General features: G+C 36.4%; 1 protein-coding gene and 1 long non-coding RNA gene across 2 annotated transcripts in view; one reads left to right on the top strand and one right to left on the bottom strand.

Annotated features, from left to right (window-relative positions):
• LOC119258910 (uncharacterized) overlaps positions 1-26,007 on the bottom strand; it is a 182,273-nt gene that overhangs the window by 115,945 nt on the left and 40,321 nt on the right. The gene's annotated exons all lie outside the window — the stretch shown is intronic.
• Positions 1,467-22,523, top strand: ITM2B (integral membrane protein 2B). Its single transcript, XM_037527319.2, has 6 exons — positions 1,467-1,779; positions 17,002-17,130; positions 18,558-18,764; positions 20,054-20,164; positions 20,615-20,765; positions 21,793-22,523. The coding sequence occupies exons 1-6, from the start codon at positions 1,663-1,665 to the stop codon at positions 21,876-21,878; spliced, it is 801 nt and encodes a 266-aa protein (XP_037383216.1). The 5' UTR covers positions 1,467-1,662; the 3' UTR covers positions 21,879-22,523.

Raw genomic sequence — 26,007 nt, 5'->3', positions numbered from 1 at the left:
GCGTATTTTTTCCCCATTTCATCATAACAAAAAAAGAGATGCAGGAAGGAGATATGTATAATCATTTATAATTTTCCAGATCTTGCTTCCAGAATTCTGTCCATCACGGGACCTCAGGAAATCCATGAAAGCATGCCAGTTCCTAAAGTCAACTCCACCGAGTTGACCTCCAGACAAGTGAGGCGCAGAGAATTTAATTTGCTGCAAGTCATATGGCTAATTAAGGACAGAACTCACAAGAACTGAAACCCAACTCTTCCTGTTCTGAATTGAGCACAATTCATTTTCACGGGAATTTCAGAAGGCCTACGGACATTCAAGGTCTGGAGGGGTTTCTGTCTCCACCCAGGATGACACTTGGAAATACATGCTTATGGCTGGTTTTCAAGGCTTTGTGGTCTGTTTCTGTGAAGAACCAAAGAGACCTAACACCCTCCTTGAGCAGTCAAATCCCCAAGTACCTCAGACTCAGCCCATTTTCTTCAGGGTTGAGCCAGGGCAGATAACAGTAGAAACCTAGAGCACACCTCCTTCTCTAGCAGACCCAAGTCAAAGTAGGTGGGAAAAGAGTACAAGACCACTCATTTGTCCAAAGGGGCATCTGTGGACAATCAATGCCAGTTAGCTTTTTTGTCTTCCTTCGAATTAGTTAAGTAAAATTTCTTCAAAATACGTTGTTTTATCCTTAACTTTTTTTTTTGCACAAAACTAAAGATTTGTTAAATACTTTGCCTACAGTCACAAATTAGCTCGGTTGCATGTGCAATTTTGTCCAAGTCGTGGTACATTTTGCACAAGAGTGGTACATTCTGCTTTGGGAGTGTGATATGTATGAAATATAAATCTGCCAAGAACCTTCCTCCGAATTGCTCTGGGACTGGGCCGGGCGGGCACCGACCTAGCGAGGGAGGGGAGAAAACAAGGCGCGTCTGAGGGAACGCCTTTGGGTGAGGTCTGGGGAAGATGAAGAAGTCAGATTATGAGGAAAGAGCGCTTGAAACGTTTCTCTGCCCTACTGAGGCAGAGCCATAACAAAGTGAGAAAATGGAGGTGGGGACGTCCCTAAACTCCACGGCTCCTGCACTTGCAGCGAAAGCCCCGCCTGGTGCTGCCGGAGGTTAGTGCGCGTTTGCGTCGAAGTCAGGAAAGGGCCTCACGCTACGAACCTGCAACTCTCCGCCCAAGGCAAACTGGCTGGAGGCGAGCTCAGAACAGGAAAATCCAGGCCGCCCGCGGGGGCGCCCGGCCTCCTTCCAGCCTCGCCCCTCCCAGGAGGGCGGGACCCGGCGTGGGACCCGGGGGACGAGGCGGGGTTTGGCCCGGCGCCCGGCGCTCGGCGCTCCGCTCTCGGCGCCCGGCTCGCCCCGCCCCGCGGCCCCGGCCCCGCCCCCGCCCGCCCCGGGCCCGCCCCCGCCCGCCCCGGGCCCGCCCCCGCCCCGCCCCGCCCCGGCAGCGCGGCCGTCTCCGCCCTCGGCCGGGAGCTGGGAGGCTGCCCCAGAGCTGCCGCAGTCGCCGCCTCTGCCGCCCGGGAACGGTCGGACCCCCCTGAGCCCCGCCGAGCCGCGCCCGGAGCCCGGCCGAGGACGCTGCCGTCGCAGCCCGGAGTCTGCAGCCCGCGCCCCGAACCCTGCGCTGCCCTCCGAGGGCGCCCCAGGCCGCGCCATGGTGAAGGTGACGTTCAATTCGGCCCTGGCCCAGAAGGAGACCAAGAAGGACGAGCCCCACAGCGGCGAGGAGGCGCTCATCGTCCCGCCCGACGCCGTCGCGGTCGACTGCAAGGTCCGAGGGCCCGCAGCGCGGGGCGGGGGCTGGCCGGGCGCGAGCTGCGAGGGCCGCGGGGCGCGGGGGAGCGTCCCCGGGGAGCCGAGTGCTCCTTTTTCCAGGGCTGCTCCCGCTCCTGCTCCGGCGGCCGCCGCCGCTGCTTTGTGAGAAAGTGCGTGTGCAGGAAGCGGCGCCCGAGCCCCGGGGCCGGGGCCCGGCGGGGGAGGGGGAGGCTTTGTGCCGCCTTCGCAGTCGTGGCTGCTTTCGGGGGAGGGTGCGGGGTGCGGGCGCGGGGCTCCAGACCTGCAGGCCGGGCGGCGAGCAAAACAGCAGAGTTTGCCACTTCCTTCCCAGTATCAATAATGTCCCTAAAATGGCTGACAGCGTTACAAGCCCGAACCTCTTCCTACTTTCGATTCCAGGCTGACCTGCGCTTGGACTCAGGCCAGGTGTTCCAAACCCCATGATTTTAAAACAGTTCTCTTTTTTTACCACCAGCTCTTGGTATTGGCAGGTGAACTTCGCGGTGGGGTCTGGAGAAGGGGCCGGGAGCGTGGGAGGGGAGACTGCAAGCGGACGACCCGCTCAGCTTAGTGCCGACTGTTGATTTTATAAGTAAAACAAGTATTTCTGGTAATTGCTATGTGGATGTTGGTGTAAAATCGACAGTTGGCTTTCGGAATCTTATCTCGATTCCTTACATGAAATGAAACTGTTACGTCCACCTTTTCTGGGGACCACCCTGTTACAAAACCAAAACGTAGGGAAATTTTCCCCAGGTCCCTTTAAAAAGTCTCTTATTTTCTACCCCCCTCTCCTTAAGCCCTAAGTAAAAATAAAGAGTGGGGTCATAAAATTGTGCAAACTTTGAGTAGCTTACAATAATATCTATTTAAAATATGATTGTAATTGTTAAAGAGTTAAAAAGAAAAGCCCCACAGCCTTTTTCTTTTGGCTGCAAATCTTTTGGCTGCAAAAATTAATTCTGTAAGTTATCTGTATTATGTTCCTTAACTTATTTCTTCCTTATCATTTTTCAAGACCTTTGACCAATAGGGTAAACATAGCTTTAATTTTAAAAACCCAGTAATTTGTTTGCAGGTATGAATAACAAGCATTTTTTTTTAACACGGTCTAATGAAAATTATTGAAAAATAGGCCACTGATACAGTGTAAAAGATTTGGGAATGTTAATCTGGACATGCTTGTACTTATTTTCTGGAAGAATTCTGGTTAAAAACACAAATGTCAGTTGATTTTTCAATGTCTGTTTTGCCTTGAAATAGGAACAGTGAGCTCATTCCCTAAAAGGCTTAGGATTTTTAGTGTTGGTATTATTTTCCTGAAGCCATTGCAAACAGTCTTGGTCTTAAAAGAAAATGTTTGGAATGCACAGATGATAATTCCAGTAGCAAATTATTATCTCAGTTCTATGCTTATCTTACATTCATTGTACCTAAAAAAGGGTTGATGGTCAAATGCCCAGTCACAGCAATCTCAAATACATGGATAGATAGATATAGGTAGATTTCAATTTGATTATATATCTTTTTAAAATCCTCCGAACAAATATAACTCCTCCCACTTAAAAAAGAGAGAGAGAGAGAGGGAGCATAGGATGATGTCACTTCAGACAGCTTTGCTTTGTATTGCTGTATTGAAGGAGATTTGAAAATCTGGCCAAAAATCAGAATTAATTCACTGGGCTGCTTTAAATTCAGTTTTTGACACTTTCTGTCATATCTGAAATGGTGTCCCTGTTTTCAAGTTCTCAGAATTTCTCCCATTTCCACCATATTAAAATTTTGTGGTTGTAGCAGCTATAAAAAAGTATTCATAGCTCTGTGCTTGCTTTTCCATTTTTATTTTCTCATATCTATGTCCAAAGAAAAATACTGGAATTAAGCAATGAGGGCCAGAGTCTTCCTTTGTACTAAAGGATGAATTGGCAGATACAAAATGACTAATTCTTTTTCTAGCTATAAGCTGAAAGACTTTTCTTCAGAGAGTGACAAAATATTGCTCTACATTAAAAGTAGAATCCTTATAATCAGCCTGTCACTTAACGGTAAACGAATATCTTAATGACAGACATTTGTGAAAGAACTTCTGATCATTTCATCTTAAAGCTTGGGCAGTGGTTACATAATGTTCTTCTCGAGAGAGTGACTGTTCAGTAACTGCTTGAATTCTGCACAGAATCAGCCTGGGGGTGTTTTCCTGGGGCATTTCTTTGCCTAGTTAGTTGAGAGGATCAAGCAACACTAATTATGGGCCAGAACTCAACAAGAATTTTTACCTCTTTTAACCCTTCTAAACCAAATATCCCATAGACCTGTGCTTCTGAAAATATACTCTTACCCCATCACTTGCTGTGGCATCATCTGAGATTCTGGTTTTAGCATGCAGATTCTACTGCCTTATGCCACAAGAATTCTGATCACTCCAGTCAACTGGCTTATGTAACATGCATTCCAGTACTTTTTACACTGCTCCTGTCTTTTGCTATTTATTTAGTTCTTTTCTTGCTACAGGGTGGAACCCTTTGAAAGCAATTCCATTGCCCCCTTTTTTCAGTCTTGTCTTTTCAGTAGCTATTAATTCAAACTGTCATGTCTTCTGGTTATATAATCTCAACTAGCTTGCTATTTATTATTCTACATTTTCCCCTTAACTACTTTCATCTTCCTCCACCAGTCCCTGTTGGCACAATGCATATAGAGGTATAGAAGCAGTAGAGTATAACCTATGTTTTGTATAACAGGTGAATTGGCAATTATGTGAATTTTTTAATGTTACAGATAACCAATCATTTGTCTGTGTCCATAGCTTTGAACATTGGAAAGTTGTTGTGTGTGTGCATATATCTAAGTAAATACTTAACGTGCTGAGTCAGAAGTCCCAGTTCTGTCATTATATGACTGCTTGATCTAGGGCTTAAGTTTAGAGTCTTCCTGATCCGCAAGATGAGAAAATAGACCAGATGGCCTGTAAGGACTCTTCCTGTTTTTAAGTTCTATGAGGATGCTAGGATTACATAATTATATTTGGCAGGAATTAAACTGTTTTAATTGTGAAAAATAACTACTTCCTTACCCAAACCAGACTGTTCCTTTATCCTCTCCATATTTAGCATGTTACATGCCTTCCTCATATTAATAGCAATGGGACAGAGAGAAAGATGGATTAGAGGTATTATGTAATCACCAAATTTTCATTTTGAGTTACCTCACCGGAGAATGCCAGTGAGGTAACAAATATCTCACTATTTGTCAACAACTCTTTTTGTTGCAATGCCTAGTTGTGAAACACTTTTCCTAGTATCAGACCTCAGAAACCATTTTGCTGATTAGTGGTGCCTCCTTTTTCACCTGCATTGTCATTGTAAACCTTTTAGAAACAGAGAAGGTGTGTGTAGGGGAGATGATGAGACAAGATGGAAGAGTGAGAAAAAGTGAAGGGCTGCTAATTTAGTAAGTTCTGTGTTATTCATCACGAAAGGCTGTTCGATCCTAGTTCTTGACACTCTGGCTTTTTGTAGCTTCATAAGGACTGAAGGGCTTGGTAATTTCAAGTTTTTTGGTGGTGATGGTGGGAAGTAAAGGAGGAAGATAAAATACATGCTATTTACTGAAATGTGTTGCTCTTTAGAGGAAGAATTGGAAACTTGGTTTTTCTTTAACCAAAGTGCATCTCATTACTTAGTTGTAAAATTTAGTGTTTGTAAATATCAGACAGTAAAAATTTTGGTTATATTACATTTTGGTTCTGCATGAGGGTATTGATATCTGAAATGAGGTTTAATACTAGGAGATAAATTAATTGCTTCTGTGAATCTCTAAGTGACTTGACGGGACCTCCAAGCTATGTACACATCCCCCATGAGCAGCAGCAGCAGAGAATGGACACGTTGCATATTGTGCAATTAAAGCCCAAGTGACCTGCTTGGGATCGTCCCAGAATCATATTAAACATATTTTCTCCAGACTAGACAGAAGCAAGTATATTATGCTTGGCAAAATCTTAAGTCTATAAAACGTTATGGAATTCATTTCTGCCACGTAAGAGTTCTAAGTGAATAGAAACATTTTTTTTTTTTAACTAGAAATCTCTCTCAGAACATGTGGTACAAACCTGTTTAAGTTGACTTAGAATTTAACTCATGAGGTTTTCATTACAAATTGCTAAATCTTGACTTGCTTTAAATATTCATCAGAAATATAATAAGTAGTGATTATGAGACATTTTATTTCTTGTTCCATCACAATGTAAATCTATTCAGAAATACTTTTTAAATTCCTATTATAGCAGAAGCATCATACACTGTTATACATATCATACTGTCAGTAGGGAAAAATCCAGAAAAAAAATTGTATCATTTTCAATAACATCAATGAATTCATCCTCTTAAACTTTTTCTTAACTTACCTCTTTTTATTATTAGAGTTTAAACTGGAGGAGTTGAGGACTTTGCCATTGAAGAACTTCCTCAGGCCATAACTGCTGCCTCTTAAAGGATTTAACAAATTTGAATTTCTGAATGAGATGGTTTTTAAGTGATGTAAAACACTGGAGCTGTGTTTTCAAGAAATTTATGTAAAGGGTCATTTTTTCTTTTGTTTTTATACAACTCTTAACAAAAGAAACCTACAATTTAGGTAGTTGGACATTGAAAATTGGAAATTATATTACCGATATGACCCTAATAATTATATTCTTTAATCAACATATGTGATATATTTTTTTAATAGTTTTAAGGACCTCTACAATATAATCCTATTTTATGTGTTACCAACAGTTGAATGAATGAAATTATTTTAAACTGTTCAAGATTTTTAAAATTCTTTAAGTAGAGGGAAAAGAACTTTATAAGCTATTTTAATGTTACCATTTTGGGGGGAAAATTTAGTATGAATGAGCATAGACTTTTTGTACTTTGCACAAGAATTTCAATCTTGACTTATGTAAATGAAAAAATTATTCTTTATCATAGAGGACTAATTCTCATTTTCCATTTAATGTTTCATCTTTAATGCTGATAAATTGGTAATTTTATGACTTAGAGCTAATGTAAATGTGATAGGAGAAATTTATATACTTGAGATTTTTGAAATATCTGTATAAACTTTTTGGGGGGCAATGGAATTTATACTTTAAAAGCAAGTTTTTACAGATTTAAAAATAATTGTCATTTTTTTAAGGTTTATATATGCATACAAGAACTGGGGTATAAACCAGAGATTTTGGGGGTGGGTGGGAGAGAGGATTCACCAGAGTGAGAAGCAGAACAGGCAGATCTACTGAAATACACTGCTGAGGGGAGCAGCTGCCCAGGCAGGAGAGGTCTTGCTGCCCAGGCAGGAGAGGTCTTGCTGCCCCATGTGGGTTTCTCCCTGCTGGGTCGGAGATTGAACTTGTGCTGCAGTGGCTGGCGATAACTTGATGGCACTGGCTTTAATCCCTGTGCCACCAGTGAGGCCCTTACAGATTTTTTCATAGTTGAATATTAACTTTTAATTTAAGAATTATTTTTAAAAAAGTGTTTTTCAGAATAAGTTAAGAATAAACTTTAAATCTGGAATTATCTCCTCTGCTTTAAATATGATTATAACATTGAAAATCGTCTAATATAAAAACCAAAAAGGTTAGCTGCAGTAAGTAAATACTTGTATCACTGCAACATCCAAAAGAAGATTATTTTTTTCCCTATGCTTGCATATTTCACACATTAATCTGTTCTCTTGGTATAATTATAGTATTTTCTAGTTAAATTAATATTCTGTGATTTAATGTAATTCACATGTTAGTATCTTAGAAAAGTATTTTAACTTATTTTTTTTTCCATACAAAACCTCTGTGTTTTCCCTGAATTTGATTATTGCTTCTGAGACAGAGGAAGCGTTGTTTCATTTTCTATGTTATTGTAAATTCATTCTATACTCTCACAGCAGTATAAATGCCTTTCTGAAGCTGTAAACTCATAACTTACCAAATTTTATTGTTTTATTTTTACCTGTGGTTCTTCATTCTTAATATCCAGACCAGTTGTTCCCTAGTCATGGTACTGCGCAGATTGTCTGACAGTTAATTATTATCTTGGAATTGAATTACTTTTACCTTTGTCCCATGTTGGTTTTGCCATTTTATAAATTTGTGGAAAATTAAGAATTTTTATATATATATATATATATATATATATATAAAACCTTGCATGTGTAACAATCTTTCATTTGTCTTCACAGATAATTTATCTGGGTATAAAATTCTAGTTTAGCAGTAATTTTCTTTCAGCATTGTTATGGCATTGATCCATTATCTTCTGGCCTGATGCTATTCTCAATCCTGGTGCTTATATATTACTGGTTTTGTTTTGTTTTTTTTTTTCCTCTAAAAGATTTGAGTAATTTTACTTACACTTGCAGCTTTCAAAAGTTGTATTTATTTTCATTCTCTTATTAAGGTTTATTTTATTTCCCCCTTCATTGTCACTCTGTTGAGTTTTGAGGAGCAAGTAAAGATCAACATTTACGTGGAAATCAATTCATAGGACATTCAATAAGCTATCTTGATAACTTTTTAAAGATTTACTAGAATGTTTTCTTTCACATTAAACATGAACTTAATGATAATTAATAATAGTGGAAACTGTGTTATTGTAGAGAGACCAATAACCCTGATTTTAAGAACTGGAATTATTTTTTCTAGTAGTTATTTTTATAACTTTAAAAATTCTAAGCAAGGGCACAAGATAAAATTTTCCACATTTTAATTATGTTGTGCTTTTAGAATATAGTTGAAATTTTCTTATTAAAATTCTGAATTTCAGTTATCACATTTGAATATGACTATATTATTATCTTATTGTATGATATTAAAATCCAAGATTTAGGGCCTCCCCTGGTGGCGCAGCGGTTGAGCGCTGGCCTGTGAAGCTGCCCGCAGCTTGTTCGATCCCCAGCCACCTGCGAGCATCCCACATGGCACGCAGACCTCTCCTGACGCCCGCTGCTCCCCTCAGCAGTGTGTTTTGTCCTTCTGCCTGTTCTGCTCCCTGCTCTGGCTCCCCACTCTGGGTGAATTCTCTCACCCTCCCATGCGTCTGACTGTACCCAGTGCTTGTATAAATAAATAAATAAATAAATCTTTAAAAAAAAAAAAAGCTTTAGATTAAAAAAAATAAAATCCAAGATATGTACAAGATGTATCTAAAACAGGTTTACTTTTTTCCTTCTCTAATCTTGATAATTTTATTATTAATTATAGAGTAGACCATTCCTATCATACTTAATTTTTTTAAGAAGATAGTTAATGTTCTTGTTAGAGTTATGAACTTACGATTCAGCCAGTGGCAAAAGAAATCCAACTTGACTGAGTTATCTATCCCTGAGATAATATTAGCAGTAAAAAAGTATATATAATGCTGTTGACAAACATCTGCCTATTAGTGCTAGTCTAGGCTTCTGACTACTCCATTGCCTTTAAACCACAGTGAATGAAAATCTGCTGGAATTTCACTTCATAAAATATTTCTACTCTTGTTCTATTCAGTGTAGATTAAATAAACACTGTATAGAAATTATGGTCATCTTCAAAAATATGTCAAAAAGATTTTTAAGTTACTTACATGCTAAAATTCTGCTTTTTCATAGGTGACTGTTTATCTCTAATGACTAAAGGTGATTAAATTATGATCTAACACTGAAAGCATTTATAACCTGGGTTAGTTTTGTTTTGTTGACCTTTTTTGTTTTTCAGCCTAGGCCTGTGCTTATTTATACAATGTGAATAATTTGGTCTAGATTTCGTAGATTTCTTATAAGTTAAATTGATGTATAATGTGTTGAAATTTTTATTTTTTTAAATATTTATGCATACAAGAACTGGGCTACAGGGCAGGGGGGAAGATGTGAGAGGATTCACCAGAGACAGAGCAGGGAATAGAACAGGCAGACTGACTGAAATACACTGCTGAGGGGAGCAGTGGGCAAGGCAGGAGAGGTCTGCTATGCCATGTGGGAAGCTCCCTGGCAGGATCAAACTTGTGCTGCAGTGGCTGGTGATAGCTTGATAGTGCTCTGTGATAGCCCTGGGTTGAAATTTTAAAATTTTTTTCCTGTATTGCAGCTTGTTTATATAAGACTTGCTACTAAAAAACAAAAGGGTATTAATGAGAAATCTGTTTTATAGATGTTGTAATTTTAGATTAAGCTCTCCTTTCTTAAAATCTCTTTATTCCTTATTCTCCAGATTAATGCAATTACTTGATTATCCATGTGATGCCAATTACTCAGAAAACTACTTCCTTTTGATGTGTCAAACACATTTCTTATATGGACTCATCATGTTGAGATAGTAGCAATCTCAATGAAAAGTGAAATGAGTAAGCAAAATTGAAATACCAATTAAATGAATAAGAGAATATGCAAACAAATATTTGTAGATGTTAGCTTATTAGCCAGAAATTTTGTGTTTTGTATACAGCAGAATATATTTGTTGATCAGTGCTAGTAATAAGGAACAGACCACTAAGACCATGTTCTTGATGCTTCCATATTGGGGAGAGAAAGCTAATTAGAAGTCATATCATAAATGAAAGACACTGATATTCTACATAATAATAAACATTTGGAACAATCTTCTGTATAACTTCAGGCTCTAAGAATATAGTTAGCACATTTTGGAAATTTTTAAAGCTATAAATGATAATGTTTTGTTTATTTTTAAATTCTTATTGGAGCAAGAAGTGATTTAACACTCTTCTTCAGTAATGTAAATGTCTTTTTTTCCCCTAATTGAATTTTAAAGTATTCTGCTGTAGATTGCTTTTATTGACTTCAACGCCAGAAGACACTTGTTTCAGCTTACCTTTTCCAGTAAAGTAGAAGGTGATGAAAATAACTGTCCTTTAGAGAGCACTTAGTATTTACCATATACTAAGCAATGATCTAAATGCTTCACATATATTTCCTCATTCCCCATAACAATCTATGCAATAGATACTATTATTAACCCACACTTAAGGTGAGATAATTGAGACAGAACATTTAAAATGGCACTTATCCTGTTTCCCATCCTTCAGTATTTTGACATTTTCTTGTATTATCCAATCTTTTTATCTTTGTCTTTTTTTTCATTCTCAGAAGTTTAATTCTTTCAGCTTGTTTTTAGTATCAGTTATTTGGGGTCTTAGAAAAAACCCATTTCTTGATGCCCATAAATTCAAGTTTACTGGAATATTGAATATTAAGAAATGAGACCTTTGTAAATATACAGTTCTGTTAATTTAGATGAATGTATATATAGTTGAGTAATCATTACAGTCATAATACAGAATACTTTCCTTGCCCTCCTAATGTTCCTTCATGGTACTTTGTAGTCAGTCCCATCTCATCCTGGTCCATGTCCTGTTCCCTATAGTTTGCCTTTTTCTAGAATGCCATACAGATGGTATTATACCATAAGTAATGTCTGTCATTCTCCATTGTTCTTCTTCTGGAAGAAGTCTTCTAGGAGTCTGCTGGAATAGCTCTTTGATTCCTGTAGCTCTTGGAACATGGGGGACCATGTCATGATTTCTCTGGGTTTGTTCAACCCTGGCCTCTTTGTCATGAATTTTTGGTTTGCTGATGACCTCCTTGTTTGGATTTGTTCTTTGTAAAGAAGTATTTATTCTTGGGCCTCCCCTGGTGGCGCAGCGGTTGAGCACTGGGCGGCGAAGCGCTGCAGCACCGGTTCGATCCCCGGCCACCAGCAAGGGTCCCACATGGCGCGCAGACCTATTCTGCCGCCCGCTGCGCCCTCAGCAGTGTATTTCATCACTCTGCCTGTTCTGTTCCCCGCTCTGGCTCTGGTGAATTCTCTTGCCCTCCCGCACTTCTGACTATACCCAGTGCTTGTATAAATAAATGAATAAATCTTTTAAAAAAAAGTATTCTTCATTTAAAGGATTGAGGCTTTATTCATCATATTTTTCCATTTTGTAAGACCCCTTTATATGGGGAAGTAACCTAGACTTGTTTTATAAAATTAGGCTCTCACAAGGAAGCATACTGAATCATAGATGGAAATGAAAATAAGTTTCCAAGACCAAGTGACATTGCAGAAAAGGATTTGATGTGTTTGTCTTCAGTTAGGGAGAACAATGATGAGAGGGGAGTTAAGAAAATTGGAACATTGATTGGAAGTTAGTATTTTAAAATACAATCATTGGATTTTAAAAATGTTAGTACCTAATTCTGTATTTTGGAAAACAGTATTAATGGGTAGCTAAACTGTGCACCCCCCATATTTATTCATATCACCAAATGTGTTTTGAAATGTTTGTGTTTAAAGTAGCTAAATCTACTTCTGAAGATTCTATAGTTCATAATAGTCTGAAATGAATAAATCATTGATTCTTTTTGCTATTTCTGTCTCATTTTTATTTCTAAGTTTTTAATGTGGTGTGTATGTGCATGCACATTTGTGCTTATAAAACACTTTTTTAATCCTCATAAATGTTTTGCTATCATAGTGTAAAATAGTGTATTTGAGAACCTTGAAAAAAATGTTCTTTCATTTATCCAACAAAGAAGACTCAGATAGAAGTGACTGAGGATGTGAAATGATTGTTAGTATGGGAACAAAATAAAAATTTGAAAATCCTCCCATTTCGTCTGAGTTAAGTTTATAATTGAACAAAATTATTGAAACCTCTTAGGGAACTGATTGAGGTGACCTAATTCTTAACTAATTGAAGTTCCAGAACAGAGTTTATCTTTCATTTTACTGAAAAATATCTGTTTAAGTAATTTTACTTTATCACGTGACAATAAGATTTATTTGAGTCAGGAATGAGCACGGTATTATAAGAGTGGGAATGCTTTTGAAAGCATGTCTCTATCTACATTGAGGGGTGTTTGTAGGCCAGCGTGTGCTTCAGTGTCATCACTTATAAACTGGGGTAAAATCTTGCAGGTTTTAGGAAGATTAATGAGATAATAATTGTACAGCACCTGTGGGAATTCTTTTACCATATTTTCATAATTTAAGGTGCACCAGTTTTATTGCAGTACAAGAAGGAAGTGACTTGTTTTAAATTAGGCCAGGTGAAATTTTACACCTCTGTGAAGAAACTCTGGTTAATAAGTGTAGTGCTGTTTTTATATGGTTTTAAAGTCGTGAGTATCATATACTACATGAAATACCTAATTTGCCTGGGGGGGTTAAACATTATATTTCTAAGATTTATTTCAAAATCAGTAATATGCTAGTTGATTCATATTAGCGCTCATTATATGAACCTTTATACTTTGTTCTCCACTTGATTGTTCAGTTTTTTTACAGTTTTTTAATAGACAGTTCTTCATCATTATTGGACATACTTCTTTATGCACATGTGCAAAGGTTTAGGGTGTCTAGGAAAAGAATTTTGGAGGCTCTCCCATGCGTGGGCACACGCACTCTCTATCTTTATGTATATATTTTGTTTTATTTTTAAAGATTTCTTATTCATATAAGAACTGGGGTACACGCTAGAGGTGTGTGTGGGGGGTGGTGGTGGTGGTGGTGAGAGGATTCACCAGAGACAGGGTAGGGAGCAGAACAGGCAGACTGAGTGAAATACGCTGCTGAGGGAAGCAGTGGGCGAGCCAGGAGAGGTCTGCTGCACCATGTGGGTTGCTCCCTGGGTGGGGATCAAATTCATGCTCAGTGTCTTGTGTCTTAACCCCTTGCATCACCAGGGAGGCCCTGCATGTATCTTTAATTGTATTAAGTACTGCCTAATTGTTCTCCAGAGCAGTTGTACCGTCTCTTGTCAGCTATGTGGAGCTTTCAGTCACCATTGTTCCATTCTTTCCCTGGTCTTCATTGTCATTAAGACTCTTTTTTATTTGCCTGGTGTGTAGGAATTCAGTTGATTTTTCTTTTCCTCACCTACCTCATATCGAAATGTAATTTACATGCAATAAAATTCACCATTTCTTGCATACAGTTTGATTGAATTTATAGTAACTGTATAAAGTCTCCTGCTATCACAATGTAGCATTTCTAGCACCCTAAAACGTTTCCTCCTGCTGGGCCTCCGTCGTGGCGCAGGGGTTAAAGACAGCGCTATCAAGCTATCGCCAGCCACTGCAGCATGAGTTCAAACACCGGCCAGGGCGCAGCAGACCTCTCCTGCCTCCGCTGCTCCCCTCAGCAGTGTATTTCAGTAGATCTGCCTGTTGTCCCCACTCTCTGGCGAATCCTCTCACCCCCTGCACCTCTGGCTTATACCCCAGTTCTTGTATGTATAAATAAATCTTTTTTAAAAAAACTTTTAAAAAGGCTTTTTCCTGCTTCTTCAGTTTTCCTTTCACCCATCCCTTGACCATGGCAGCCATTAAATTGTGTTTTGTTATTATAGTGCTGCCTTTTCTGGAATTTCATAAAAATGGAATCATGCCATTAGGTAGTCCTCTGTGTTGGGACTTGGGACTAGCATATTCTTGAGATTCATGTGTTATCCATCTGTTAGTGATGGTCACAATCCATAGTCACTAGCCATCTGTGGCTTGTTTCTAGTTTGGGCCTTTTTGAATAATAAATGCTATGACTTCATATGTATATATTTGACTTAATTAACTTGCTTATTGCTCTCAGGCAATATTACTTATTGGTTTAAACAACTTACTTTCAAGTATTAAAGTTTAATCATTTAAAATATGCTTAAAGATTTTTGTCTTGAATGCACTTTAATCCCTCTCTGTGACTCAGACTGTAATATGGGATGCCATTTATCTGTCATATGTAATGTTATTCTTGACTGTAAATTGCTTAAGACATGAGCCATGGCTTAATCACATTTGAATTTCCTACAGGGTCTAGCATACGACATAGCAAACAACCGGCCCTTAATAAGTGTTGAACTGAGCTTTAAGTACCTGGGGCTTCTGGCCTTTTTTTTTCCCTCCCCAAAATAACCTGTGTCTTGTGTGTCATGAGTTCTTACATTGCCCTCCACCCCCTTGTGCTTGTTGTTGATGAGGCCTTAATGGGCTATCACAAAAAAAAAAAGTTTTAAAACATCTAAATGTCATTCACCTATCAAATATTTGTTGAGTGACAACCAAGCCTCAACCTTGTCTTAGAGCTACCCATAATATAAAAAGAATATGGCTGGATATTCATACCAACTTTACAGCCTCGTAGGGAGAGGTAAGATCTGTATATGAATCATTCTAGTGCAAGGTAGAAAGTGGTCACTAGAAATAGGGAATAAAAAAGAGAGTTCATCAAAGAGGTGAATTTGCAAGACCTGTTAGCTCTTTTATGAAACACCTCACTGTCGTGCATGGACTTTGATGTCACATTATTAAGATTCTGAGCAAATGATCAGGGATAAGTGAAGTGTTTTCTGAGTTAAATTCTTTGAGGAAGAAATATTTTTAACTTTTTGTCATAGTCCTGAATTACAAACTTTGTAGCATGGTATCCATGGGACCTTTATTAATCTGTACCAGTTACCTCTGCATGCTAACTTCTTCTACCCCTCTGCATTTCTCTTGGGTACTCCAGCCATAAAATCTGTGACTCCTTTATTCTCATTCTTTGCCCTACATAAAATGCACTTTAACTCTCTCATCTGTGTGGGTAATGCATATATGAGCTTGTACATTCTACTCCAATATCTTCTTCCTTGGGAAGCTTTCCTCAAGTGCTGTCACCCCTTCTGTGCTCTCTACGTCTCTTTATGACATATATACCTCTCATCGAGACCCTCTGCCAAGAAACAGATCATTCAGCTCAGTCTAGAATATAAAGAGAACCTAAATATGATATGGGTCTTAGTATATGTATATATCATATACTAAGGACAATGCAGAGCTCTTGGCTCATTGTAGAGGTTTATAATTCTTGAAATTATTGTTCATTGAACAGTTAAAAATGCATATAAAAAGATCTGGAAACATGTCATCTATTTGATAGTTGGGACTACATATTCCTTTACAACTATTTGCCCAGGTTCTTTGGCTACTCACTTGCTGCTACTGGAGAAGAGAACCTGCCAACACTGGGTGGGTGTTGAACATATATTTGACTGTCTCAGCAGCTGATACCAAATGTTCAGAAATGACTCTCTCCATCTGTCATTTTCATCCTTTTACCCTGCCTCCACTCAAAATTGTTTAAGCTAGGACCTATCATCTCTTTAGATGTTTGTCAGACAAGTGCGCAAACAAAACTTCATACTCATGTCATTCAAGTTTCATATTACATTGTGATTCCATGAAGCTCTTATAACTTTCTATTCATAGATGGAATGTCTTAACTTGTCTTGATAAATTCCTCTAGGCTTTTTCTTGTTACATACTACTTCCTTGCAGTACACTGGTTGTCTTAAGTTTACATACAGTACGTTGACAACCATACCTACTATAGCAGAGTGTAACACACAGTATTTGATTAAGTCCTTAGATGGAACAGCGTTTATTCTGCACTGTTAAATCTTATATAACAAAGCCTCAGTCTCAACCTCAGCATACACTGTCTAGCTACCCTTAAATTTTTTGTGGTTGACTGGAACATGTGGGATTCAACTTTTCCCCGTATAGTACCAAGTTAAAATTCCTCATCTTAGAATTAAAAACAGCTGTAGCTTTTCATTCTGTCTTAACTGAATTCTTGTCAGTTATATTCAGCATTGCTCATACGGTTTTTCTTCCAAGTTTTCTTTATATCCTATTAACTGTGAAGATGTAGGTCAAGATCACTTTCTTTTCTCCCTAAAGCCATCTCATATTGAATTTTACAAGTAGAGAATGCATTCCTTTACTTAGGTGACTGTACATGTGCACTACTAACTAGAACATGTTTTATTATGTGATTTCAAGTCAGTTGGAATCTTTTGCTGCCTGTGCTAGTTCTTGAGCCACTAGTTATGTAACACCGGCACTTAATCTCCTTTGTCAGCCATTTGCACATGAACCAGGGCAAAAATGAGAAAGTAACTATAACTCTGAAGTGATAGAGGGACTCAGTTAGAATTGTATAGGGAATAAGCATCTAAAAACTGCAAATATCATGACCCCAGGATGTTCTAATGCTAAATTATTTACTTGAGTGGAAATCATTTCCAAGTTGATTTTAGAGACCTGACTCCTTTGGTCTTTTTATTTTCTTTGTAAAGTGATAATCCCAAAAGTTTCTTTCAGTCCAATCTTTATGTAATTCTGAGAGGAGCTATGATATTGACCATGAGTCTGTTTCCTATTTTAGGACCCAGATGAAGTGGTACCAGTTGGCCAGAGAAGAGCCTGGTGTTGGTGCATGTGCTTTGGACTAGCATTTATGCTTGCAGGTGTCATTCTGGGAGGAGCATACCTTTACAAATACTTTGCACTTCAGGTAAGTGGAATATATGCTAAGGACCTTTTGCCTTTCCTTCAAGTAAATTTGAAAATTGGCCCTGACTTGCGTGAAGACTGTACTTTTTGTCTGTACATCACAGAGTGGTGGTCCTTTTATAAAGCTGTGCTTAAAAATCTCTTGATAGATTCACAGAGACTTTTAGAAAGACAGTCACTAAAAGCAGAATAACATTGTTACTGCTGATGTAGGGGCATAGGTCATTGGATGATTTTTCGAAACCAACTAACCATCACTTCCTACCAGAATTAATGGCTAAGGTGTAGTAGTATTAATTGCCAATTGAATAAATACATCAGCCACGAAAGTGACATTGCTAGATTTAGGTGGTAGCTAGTGTGGGCTCTCCCACAATGGCCTTTTACCCCTTGGCACCACTTCTCTCTGCCTCTTTCCTAGTCACCCATTTCTCTTAAAGAATTGTGTGACTTCAATAGTAATATTGAAATAACTTTGGATGAAAGTTGTTCATAACTTAAAGTGTTTAATAGTAATTGTAGCGGATTAAGACACCTAATATCATGATTTCTAATCAGGGATTATTTCTGATATATTTCTCTTGGCAATAATTAACTTCTCTTTTTTTAGCATTTTTAAAATTGGAGAAATTGACAAAGTGATTTTACTAGAATGAAACATTCTGTCAGAGGATGTATGAATTTCATGTTCATTTTCTGTATTTTTTGAGATGATGGCATGTTATAGACATTACTGAAATACTAGTCACCTTTTGTTAATAAGAATTTTTACAAGAAATAAATTGATATGCAAAAATATCATTTCCAGTTCTGCCATCCAAAGATATTTGTTGTCTTACATTTTTAGTCTTTATTATATTTACTTTCTTAAAAAACATGTTTTGTAATGATTTACTGTAATCTGATATCTTCCACAAAATTGTGATATATTTTAAGGAAAAGTCAGAACTGCTGGTATAACTATGGAAATTTCAGAAAAATTATCTCTTTTGGCTAATTAGAAAAAAATCATTTTATCAGTGAGTCATATCAAAATTTTTAAAATAACATTATTTCAGAAGAAACATTTAGCTTCTGAATATAATCTTTTATCAAAATAATGCCTACAGATAGATATACACCTATGAGTTTGTTCAGATTTACTTGTCTCCAGATTGCTTTGATACTCTATTTCTGTCGACCACAAAGAATAAAGGGAAAATCAGCTGCTTCTTGTGGAGCCTTTTTTTTTTTTTTTTCCTTAAACAATACTTCAAAACCTGATCTTAAAGAATATGTTAACTCTAATTAAATTGTCGGACTTGTCATCTGAAAGTAAGAGTTTGCAAGCAAGATGCTATTTAGATAGAGGTGGTAGCTTAAGTAATGCTTATATTTAAAAACCTGTCTCCCACTGAATTGCTGAAATAGTGTTTAAACTTTCCATAGCCAGATGACGTGTACTACTGTGGAATAAAATACATCAAAGATGATGTCATCTTAAATGAGCCTTCTGCAGATGCCCCAGCTGCTCGCTACCAGACAATTGAGGAAAACATAAAGATCTTTGAGGAAGATGAGGTTGAATTCATCAGCGTGCCTGTCCCAGAGTTTGCAGATAGTGACCCTGCCAACATCGTTCATGACTTTAACAAGGTGAGCCAGCTGTTCAGAGCTGTAAAAAGAAAGTTAATTAATTTTTGCTTTTTGCAGTTTTAATTTGTGTTTGCTAATTTATTCTGTATAGAGTTTACTTTTTACTTTTAAAAAATGGACTTAGTTTCTTCTGCTATACAAGATAAGCTGTCAGCATTTAATGGGCTCTTTCTTTATCTGAAGCAGAACCTTAGTGAACCTGACCTTCTCTCATCTTAATTCTCTCCCCCTACTTTTTCAATTTTTTGGTCAGTTGTTTTGATATCTGTACAACTTAGGGGTTTGAAATACTACTTTGTCTTCTATTTTAGTGTGTAAACACTTTGAGGCAGTTCTTTATGACTGTTTCTTCTTAACTATTCTTCCTTTGCTGGTTGTTTTTTACTTCTTTTTCTCACATTTGACACATCATCCTTAGAAACTTAAGCGGCTATCTCTTTTCTCACATAACTATGTCATTATCATATATAAGAAAAATAACATGTTTTTATAGTATTTAGTATCTAGTTGATGTTTAAATTTCCTCAATAAATTTTGTGGTAGGAATTTTTTTTAACCAGGACTTAGAGATTCAGAAGTTCACATATTATATGTGGCTTTTACATCTGATTATAAATTTGCCATTTTACACACAGGCATTATCACTAAAGTTAGCTTTGCAAACATTTCATGCCCAATAAAAGCATCTGAAGGATATTTATAAGCCAATTTGAAAAATTATTTACTTCAAGGCATAAGCCTTATCCAAAACAAATAGTAAATAACAATAGCTAATACTTACTGAACTCTTAGAAATGTAAATGTGATTTAACTCATTTTAATTACGTAATGTGATTTAACTCATTTTAATCCTTAAATCCACTGTATGAGAATTTTTCTCAACCAGGGTTCCTCATATTGACTATTATTCTGTTCTCTAAGAACAGTAGTAAGTAATACTATTCTAGATCCATAGAAAATCAATTAATGATGGACACCTTGGAGGGCATTAGTGAACTAACCGTATCTCTTATTCAGATGACAGGTTATTTGCAGTTGGTTACAATAGATATTATCACTTATTATAGAAAGCAAATTTGTAGTAACAATTTTGACTAATAGCGGTAATTTTTCCTCTCCCATTGCTATTCCATCCCTGTCCTAGCAGTTTTTAATTTGTTGAAATGCAAAGTGGTATACATATTCCAAAGCCATCCTATTTTAATGTTACAAATTATGAAAAATCCAGTTGCTATGCCTGTATTACAAATAATTATTCTAACTAAAATGTATCTTTTTTTTCCTCCCAGAAACTCACAGCCTATTTGGATCTTAACCTGGATAAATGCTATGTGATTCCTCTGAATACTTCCATTGTTATGCCACCCAGAAATCTGTTGGAATTACTTATTAACATAAAGGTAATAAAATTTTTAATTATTTCTTATTAATGGTGCTGTTACAATATCGTGGGATTACTCATTGTTAAGTTGGCCCCTCTGATCAGAAATATAGCTAAAAGAAAACCAACACTTGTGGTTTGTAGTTTTTTTGTTCTTTTAATATTTTTTAATCTTGAAATAAAATACTTTCCTAAATTATGATAAAAGTTTTCTTAAAGGGCTAGATAGTAAATAGCAGGCTTTCAAGAAATAAGAGCTATATTAACTATTTACTTCTGATGCTGCAGACAATATGTAAACAAATGGGCATGACTGTATTTTAATAAGATTTTGTTTAAAAAAAGATGATGGGCAGGAGTTTGCCAACCTCTGTTTTATACTATAATCTCTAAGAATTTTGCCTGTTTTCCCCTTCTGCTCTTCTGTATGTTTTTTATATTCATGTAATAAGTTCTTTTCTAAATATAGGCTGGAACCTATTTGCCTCAATCATACCTGATTCACGAACACATGGTTATCACTGATCGCATTGAAAACATTGATCACTTGGGCTTCTTTATTTATCGACTGTGCCATGACAAGGAAACTTACAAACTGCAACGCAGAGAAACCATTAAAGGTAATACATTTCAGTGTGTTAATATGTTGGCAGAGAAATTCATTGTTCTCTTCATTGTATTAAACTAGATTTAGATGGCTAGTCTATGTTATCAATATATTTGATGTGAGTGAGAAATTTATTTAGTATCGCTGTGTAATATTTCTAGGTTCTTGAAGTATCATCATCATTCTCATTATACTCTTTTCAGATAGAATAGTTGAATGTGAAATGTCATTGCCTTGAGATGCTGTTACCTCACTTTCCAGAGTTACTTAGTTCACTTTGAACTTTGAACCACTTTATTCAGTCATACTTCAAGGGTTCTTCTTACCCATAGGGTCGCTAGAGAACAGCTATGCAGGTGTATGCACAGGGTTCTGAATTCTAAGTGTACTATTTGCCTTTTGGATCATGTTGAAGATAGTCACAAGTTAGTTAGAAAGGGAATTTGGCTAAAAATTAAGAGCATTAAAACAACTAATGTAGCTTTGCCAAATCATTTAACCTTTCTTATCTCACCTGAAAAATAAGGATGACATTTTCTCTCCATTGCCTTTCAAGATCATTGTAAAAATAAAATGAAAATGTCTGTGATGGAGTTGTAGAAAGTAAGACTGCCATCGAAATACACTATGGTGTGGTTTCTTTGAAATTACAACACCTGGGAAAAGTACTCTGCCAGCTTTTTGTTGGCACTTTTAATAATACTGTTCTCACCTTTGGCTGATGATGAGTATATACATATAATGAAATTTACCCTCTCTAGGGTACAGTTTTGAGTTTCAACAAATCAACACCAAAGTCAAAATATGGAATATTTCCAATACCTTCAATATAAATGTATATGCATGGCATTATTACTGTTACTGAGCTCTGTTAAGATACTTAGTTCAGGAAAGAGAGGAAAATTACTTTCTCTAATGTTAAAAAAAAGTAGAAGTTCACGGAATATAGAGTAAAATGCTTCTATATGTCTAAATAATAACTGAGGAAATGTGAATATTACAAAAGAACCAGGTTAAATAAACTTTTCTTTCCCAAACAGGTATTCAGAAACGTGAAGCCAGCAATTGTGTGACAATTCGGCATTTCGAAAACAAATTTGCCGTGGAAACTTTAATTTGTTCTTGAACAGTGAAGGAAAACACGGAGAAAAAATTAATACCACAGCATAACCCCACCCGTTGTATTTTGTGCAGTGATTATTTTTTAAAATTTTCTTTTATGTAAGTAGTAAACAGGGCTTTTCATTCTTTTCATCTCTGATTCAATTAAAACCATTATCTTTTAAAAATTACTTTCTTCTTTCCAAGTGTTGGTGTCTTTTATCTTTGAATTAGTAGTTATAGGAAGTCACAGATAATAGTACACTTCACCCTAGGCTTTAGTTGTTAGGAAGAATTTGAATTTCTTTAAATCATTTATCCAATTTTTATGTTTTAATTACATATTTTCAAGAGAAGGGGTTATCTAAAGAATAATCATATATATATACATACATAAAAATGGACCACAGTGACTTATTTGTAGTTGTTAGTTGCCCTGCTGCTTAGTTTGGTAGAGCATTTGAGCACACATTTTAATTTTCTTCTAATTAAAATGTGCAGTATTTTCAGTGTCATATTTAACTATTTAGAGTTGATGTTTTAATATCCTAGGCATCTGCTGTAATAATATTTTAGAAAATATTTGGAATTTAAGAAATAACTTGTGTTACTAATTTGTATAACCCATATCTGTGCAATGGAATATAAATATCACAAAGTTGTTTGACTAAAGGTCTGTGTGTTGTTTTTCTATATGTTAAAACCAAAAATAATTTGGTTCTTCATATTTTAAGATGATCCATATAAAGGAAGAAACTCTTTAAAAATCCAGTTCTCTTATATAGAGTGGGTGAAATCACATATTTTTGAAAAATAAAAACTTAAAATAACTAAACTGCATTCTACATGGATACTATTAAAGTAATACCTAAGACTAATCCATGGGAAATTGCTGTTTCATATCTTTCAAAATAATGCTTTTGTATTAATTAAAGGGCTATTATTAAACCTAGTTTCTAAGGAACATAAAATTCAGTGCTAATCTGAGAATGTCTCCCTCATAAATGGAGCATTTTGAGTTAAGGTGGTGATTCTTGTGTTTCTAAGACTCCTTCCTCTGAAATAATTCAGACCCCGCCACAATTTAAAGTAAGTAATTTCACTACAAATTCCTAAAACAAAAACATCATTTTTGATTTAGTAAGTTAAAATATCTGAAGTTTCACAAACTCAAAAGGATTTGGTCTTGAAACCAATTCTAGTTCCAAAGGATGTATTACTTAATTCTTGGCTATTTTCTGTAATATTGTAAGAGCTTTAAGGCAACTCATCAGCTATTCATGGATTGAGTATTTTGGAAGAATATATTCAGATGAGATGAAAATTGTCTTTTCTTACCTTTCAGGCTTTATATTTTTATGGTGTTTTAAGGGGCTATAAACAGCTAGGAGTGCATTATTTATCTCTTCAGCTAATACTTTGTGAGCATTCTTTATATGGCTGTCACATAGCATGAAGCATAGAAAACATATTTGTGAAGAAAGACAACTGGTACTTTATTAGAGAATCACAGACCAGTGGAAGGGACTGATGAATAACCAAGCACAATACCTGATCAGTATACTGTGATGGCAGAGAACAAACTCTGGAGCTTTGGAAGTGTTAGGAAGGCCAGTGAGGTTTTTTTGAATGTGAAGTGTATGGGACAAGGTCCTGGGGGACCTTGTCTATCACCCTGGAAATCATTCAGTATATCATGGACCACTCACTATTGAAGATTTGTATTTTGGAAGGGCCATTTCCCACTGATAATAGGAATGGTGTATTAGGATAGATGAACTGCTGTAACAACCCCAACATTTGAATGACTTCAGACACCACTTTATCTACTTTCATCATGCTCCAGTGGGCAGGCAGACTCCAGAGATGCAGTCTTCTCCATCTTATGACAATGCCAGCTTTAAGTCTCCAAAATGTGGAAGAAGTTCTAGAGTGGTAGATCTTACAGGAATTAAGACCAGACCTGACACACATCACTTCTCCCTGTTGCATTGGTCAGAACACAGCCAATGGTGATGAAGATGGGAAATTGTAATCACCATGTATGTCCAGGAAGAGAATCAGAATGATTAACAGAATTTTCTGCCACAAATGGATAGAATAAATGAGTCAACAAAAATCTTTAGAAAATGAAGATCATCCACAATCCCATCACCCAGAAAGAATAGATTTTTTTGCATGTTTGTGTTTAGTAACTTACTGCAGTATCAACATGTTCCTGCTAGATTTGGAATCTACATAAAAGCACAAAAAATAGAAGTTACATATTCCCTACCATAGTCAGTGCTTTTTTTTGTTGTGATATATGTTTCACTATTGTGTACAAAAGGAAAATCTTCACTGTTTTATTATCTCTTCCACTTATAAAATCTTTCCCATATCACTGAAAATTCTACATTTTTAAAGGCTGCATTACATTTATCATGAATGTGTTGTAATTTTCTAGTAAGTTCTTGGACATTTTTGTAATTTTTGACATTTGTCATTTGAAATGCTGAGATAATGCTCATGTGTATGTGTGGGTATATACATAATTTACATCTGTTCCTACAATTACTTTTCCTTTTGCATCTGCTTTTCAAAAAATTACCCAAGTAATAGATAGCAGATAGGTAGAAATCAAATAGAATCTAATTTTTCTTAAAAAAAAGTCAGTCTCCTTCTCTATGCCCAGAGCAACTCAATTTGTTCATCCCTTAATCTGTTACTTACCTCTATGTTTCTTAACAATGTTACTTTTACTATGTCTTCCTGTTCTATTTCCTTTCCTCCCCTTAGTGCATTAGTAGGACTTCAATAAGATGTTGAAAAGGAGTGATAAGAGGCAACATCCCTACCTTTTTCTGATGTTACTGGGAAATCCTTAAATTTCTCACCATTAAATATGATGTTAGCTGTAAATTTTTGTAGTCTTCAAGTTGAGGAAGTTCCCTTTCTTCCTAATTTACTTGAGATTTTTTGTCAAGAATGGATATTGGATTTTATAAATGTTTTTTCTCCAGCTATTGATAAGATCATGTAATTTTTCTTTATTTGTTGGTGTGATGTATTACATTAATTGATTTTTGAATGTTCGACCAATCTTATGTACCTAGAATTGAGAGTGGTACATGATTCCTTTTATACTTTATGGATTAGATTTGCTAATAATTTGTGTGTCATGGGTGGGGGGGAGGATAATTTTGCAACTTTCTTCATAGGAGATGCTGGTCTATAGTTTTCTTAAAATGTTTTTGTGTGGTTTTGTTTCTGGGATAATACTGGCTGCACAGACTGAATTAGCAAGTATTACTTCTATCCGTTGAAAGCACAGAGAACTGGCATAGTTTCTTTTTCAAATATTTAGTGGAATTCACCATTGAACACATCTGGACCTGTGTTTTAGAAGGTTATTATATATGAATTAGATTTCTTTAATAGATATGGGCTGATTGAGATCATCTTTGCTGGCTTACATTTTGACAGATTGTGTTTTTCAAGGAATTGGTTCATTTCATCTACATTGTTAAATTTGGGGACATAAATTTGTTCATAGTTTTCTTTTATTCTTTTACATGCTATCTATACTGTTATCTATACTGATACCTTCCTTTCCATTTCTGATACAGATAACTGGTGCCTTTTTTCCCAACCTGGCTAGCTTATCAATTACATTAATCGTTTCAAAGAACCAGCTTTTTTTGGTGGTGTTGATTTTTCTCTATTGATTTCCTATTTTTAATTTCATTGATTTCTGTTCTAATTCTAATGTTTTCCTCTTACTTTGGATTTAATTTATCCTTTTCTAGTTTCTAAAATGGAAAGTTAGGCTACTGATTTTACATCTTTCTTTTCTAATGTATGCATTCAAAGTATAAATAAATTAGGTATAGGGTAAATTTAGTTCAATCAGTAATCAGGATGGACCTTACTGTGACTTAATTATTTGACTCAGAAGTACTGCTTTCTTTTAGTTGTCTTTTACTTTTATAATTTCTAATAAATCTGTTCACAAGAATTCCAAGCTTCTCTATCAGATTTGTTACTCATTCATACTAGTATTTTTTTTTTTCAAACACTAAGACATCAATTGTTCCCTTTTCTTGGAGACCTCCCTAGAACTCAGTCCTGCTAAATTCTGAACTACTAGCTGTTGTTGCTTGCTGCCCAGTGTG

The sequence above is a fragment of the Talpa occidentalis genome, unplaced genomic scaffold, assembly GCF_014898055.3.
Source record: "Talpa occidentalis isolate TD23 unplaced genomic scaffold, MPIMG_talOcc4v2.1 talOcc4.5, whole genome shotgun sequence".
Classification (NCBI taxonomy): Eukaryota; Metazoa; Chordata; class Mammalia; order Eulipotyphla; family Talpidae; genus Talpa; species Talpa occidentalis.
Note: the sequence above shows the minus strand (reverse complement) of the source record. Positions and strands in the feature narration are given on the sequence as shown.

What these genes read in the sequence shown, in the direction of transcription:
- ITM2B (XM_037527319.2), top strand. Translation starts at nt 1,663, where the DNA reads ATGGTGAAGGTGACGTTCAATTCGGCCCTGGCCCAGAAGGAGACCAAG. An exon ending in AATTACTTATTAACATAAAG is followed by an intron (nt 20,165 to 20,614) that starts GTAATAAAATTT and finishes TTCTAAATATAG; the next exon opens with GCTGGAACCTATTTGCCTCA. An exon ending in ACGCAGAGAAACCATTAAAG is followed by an intron (nt 20,766 to 21,792) that starts GTAATACATTTC and finishes TTTCCCAAACAG; the next exon opens with GTATTCAGAAACGTGAAGCC.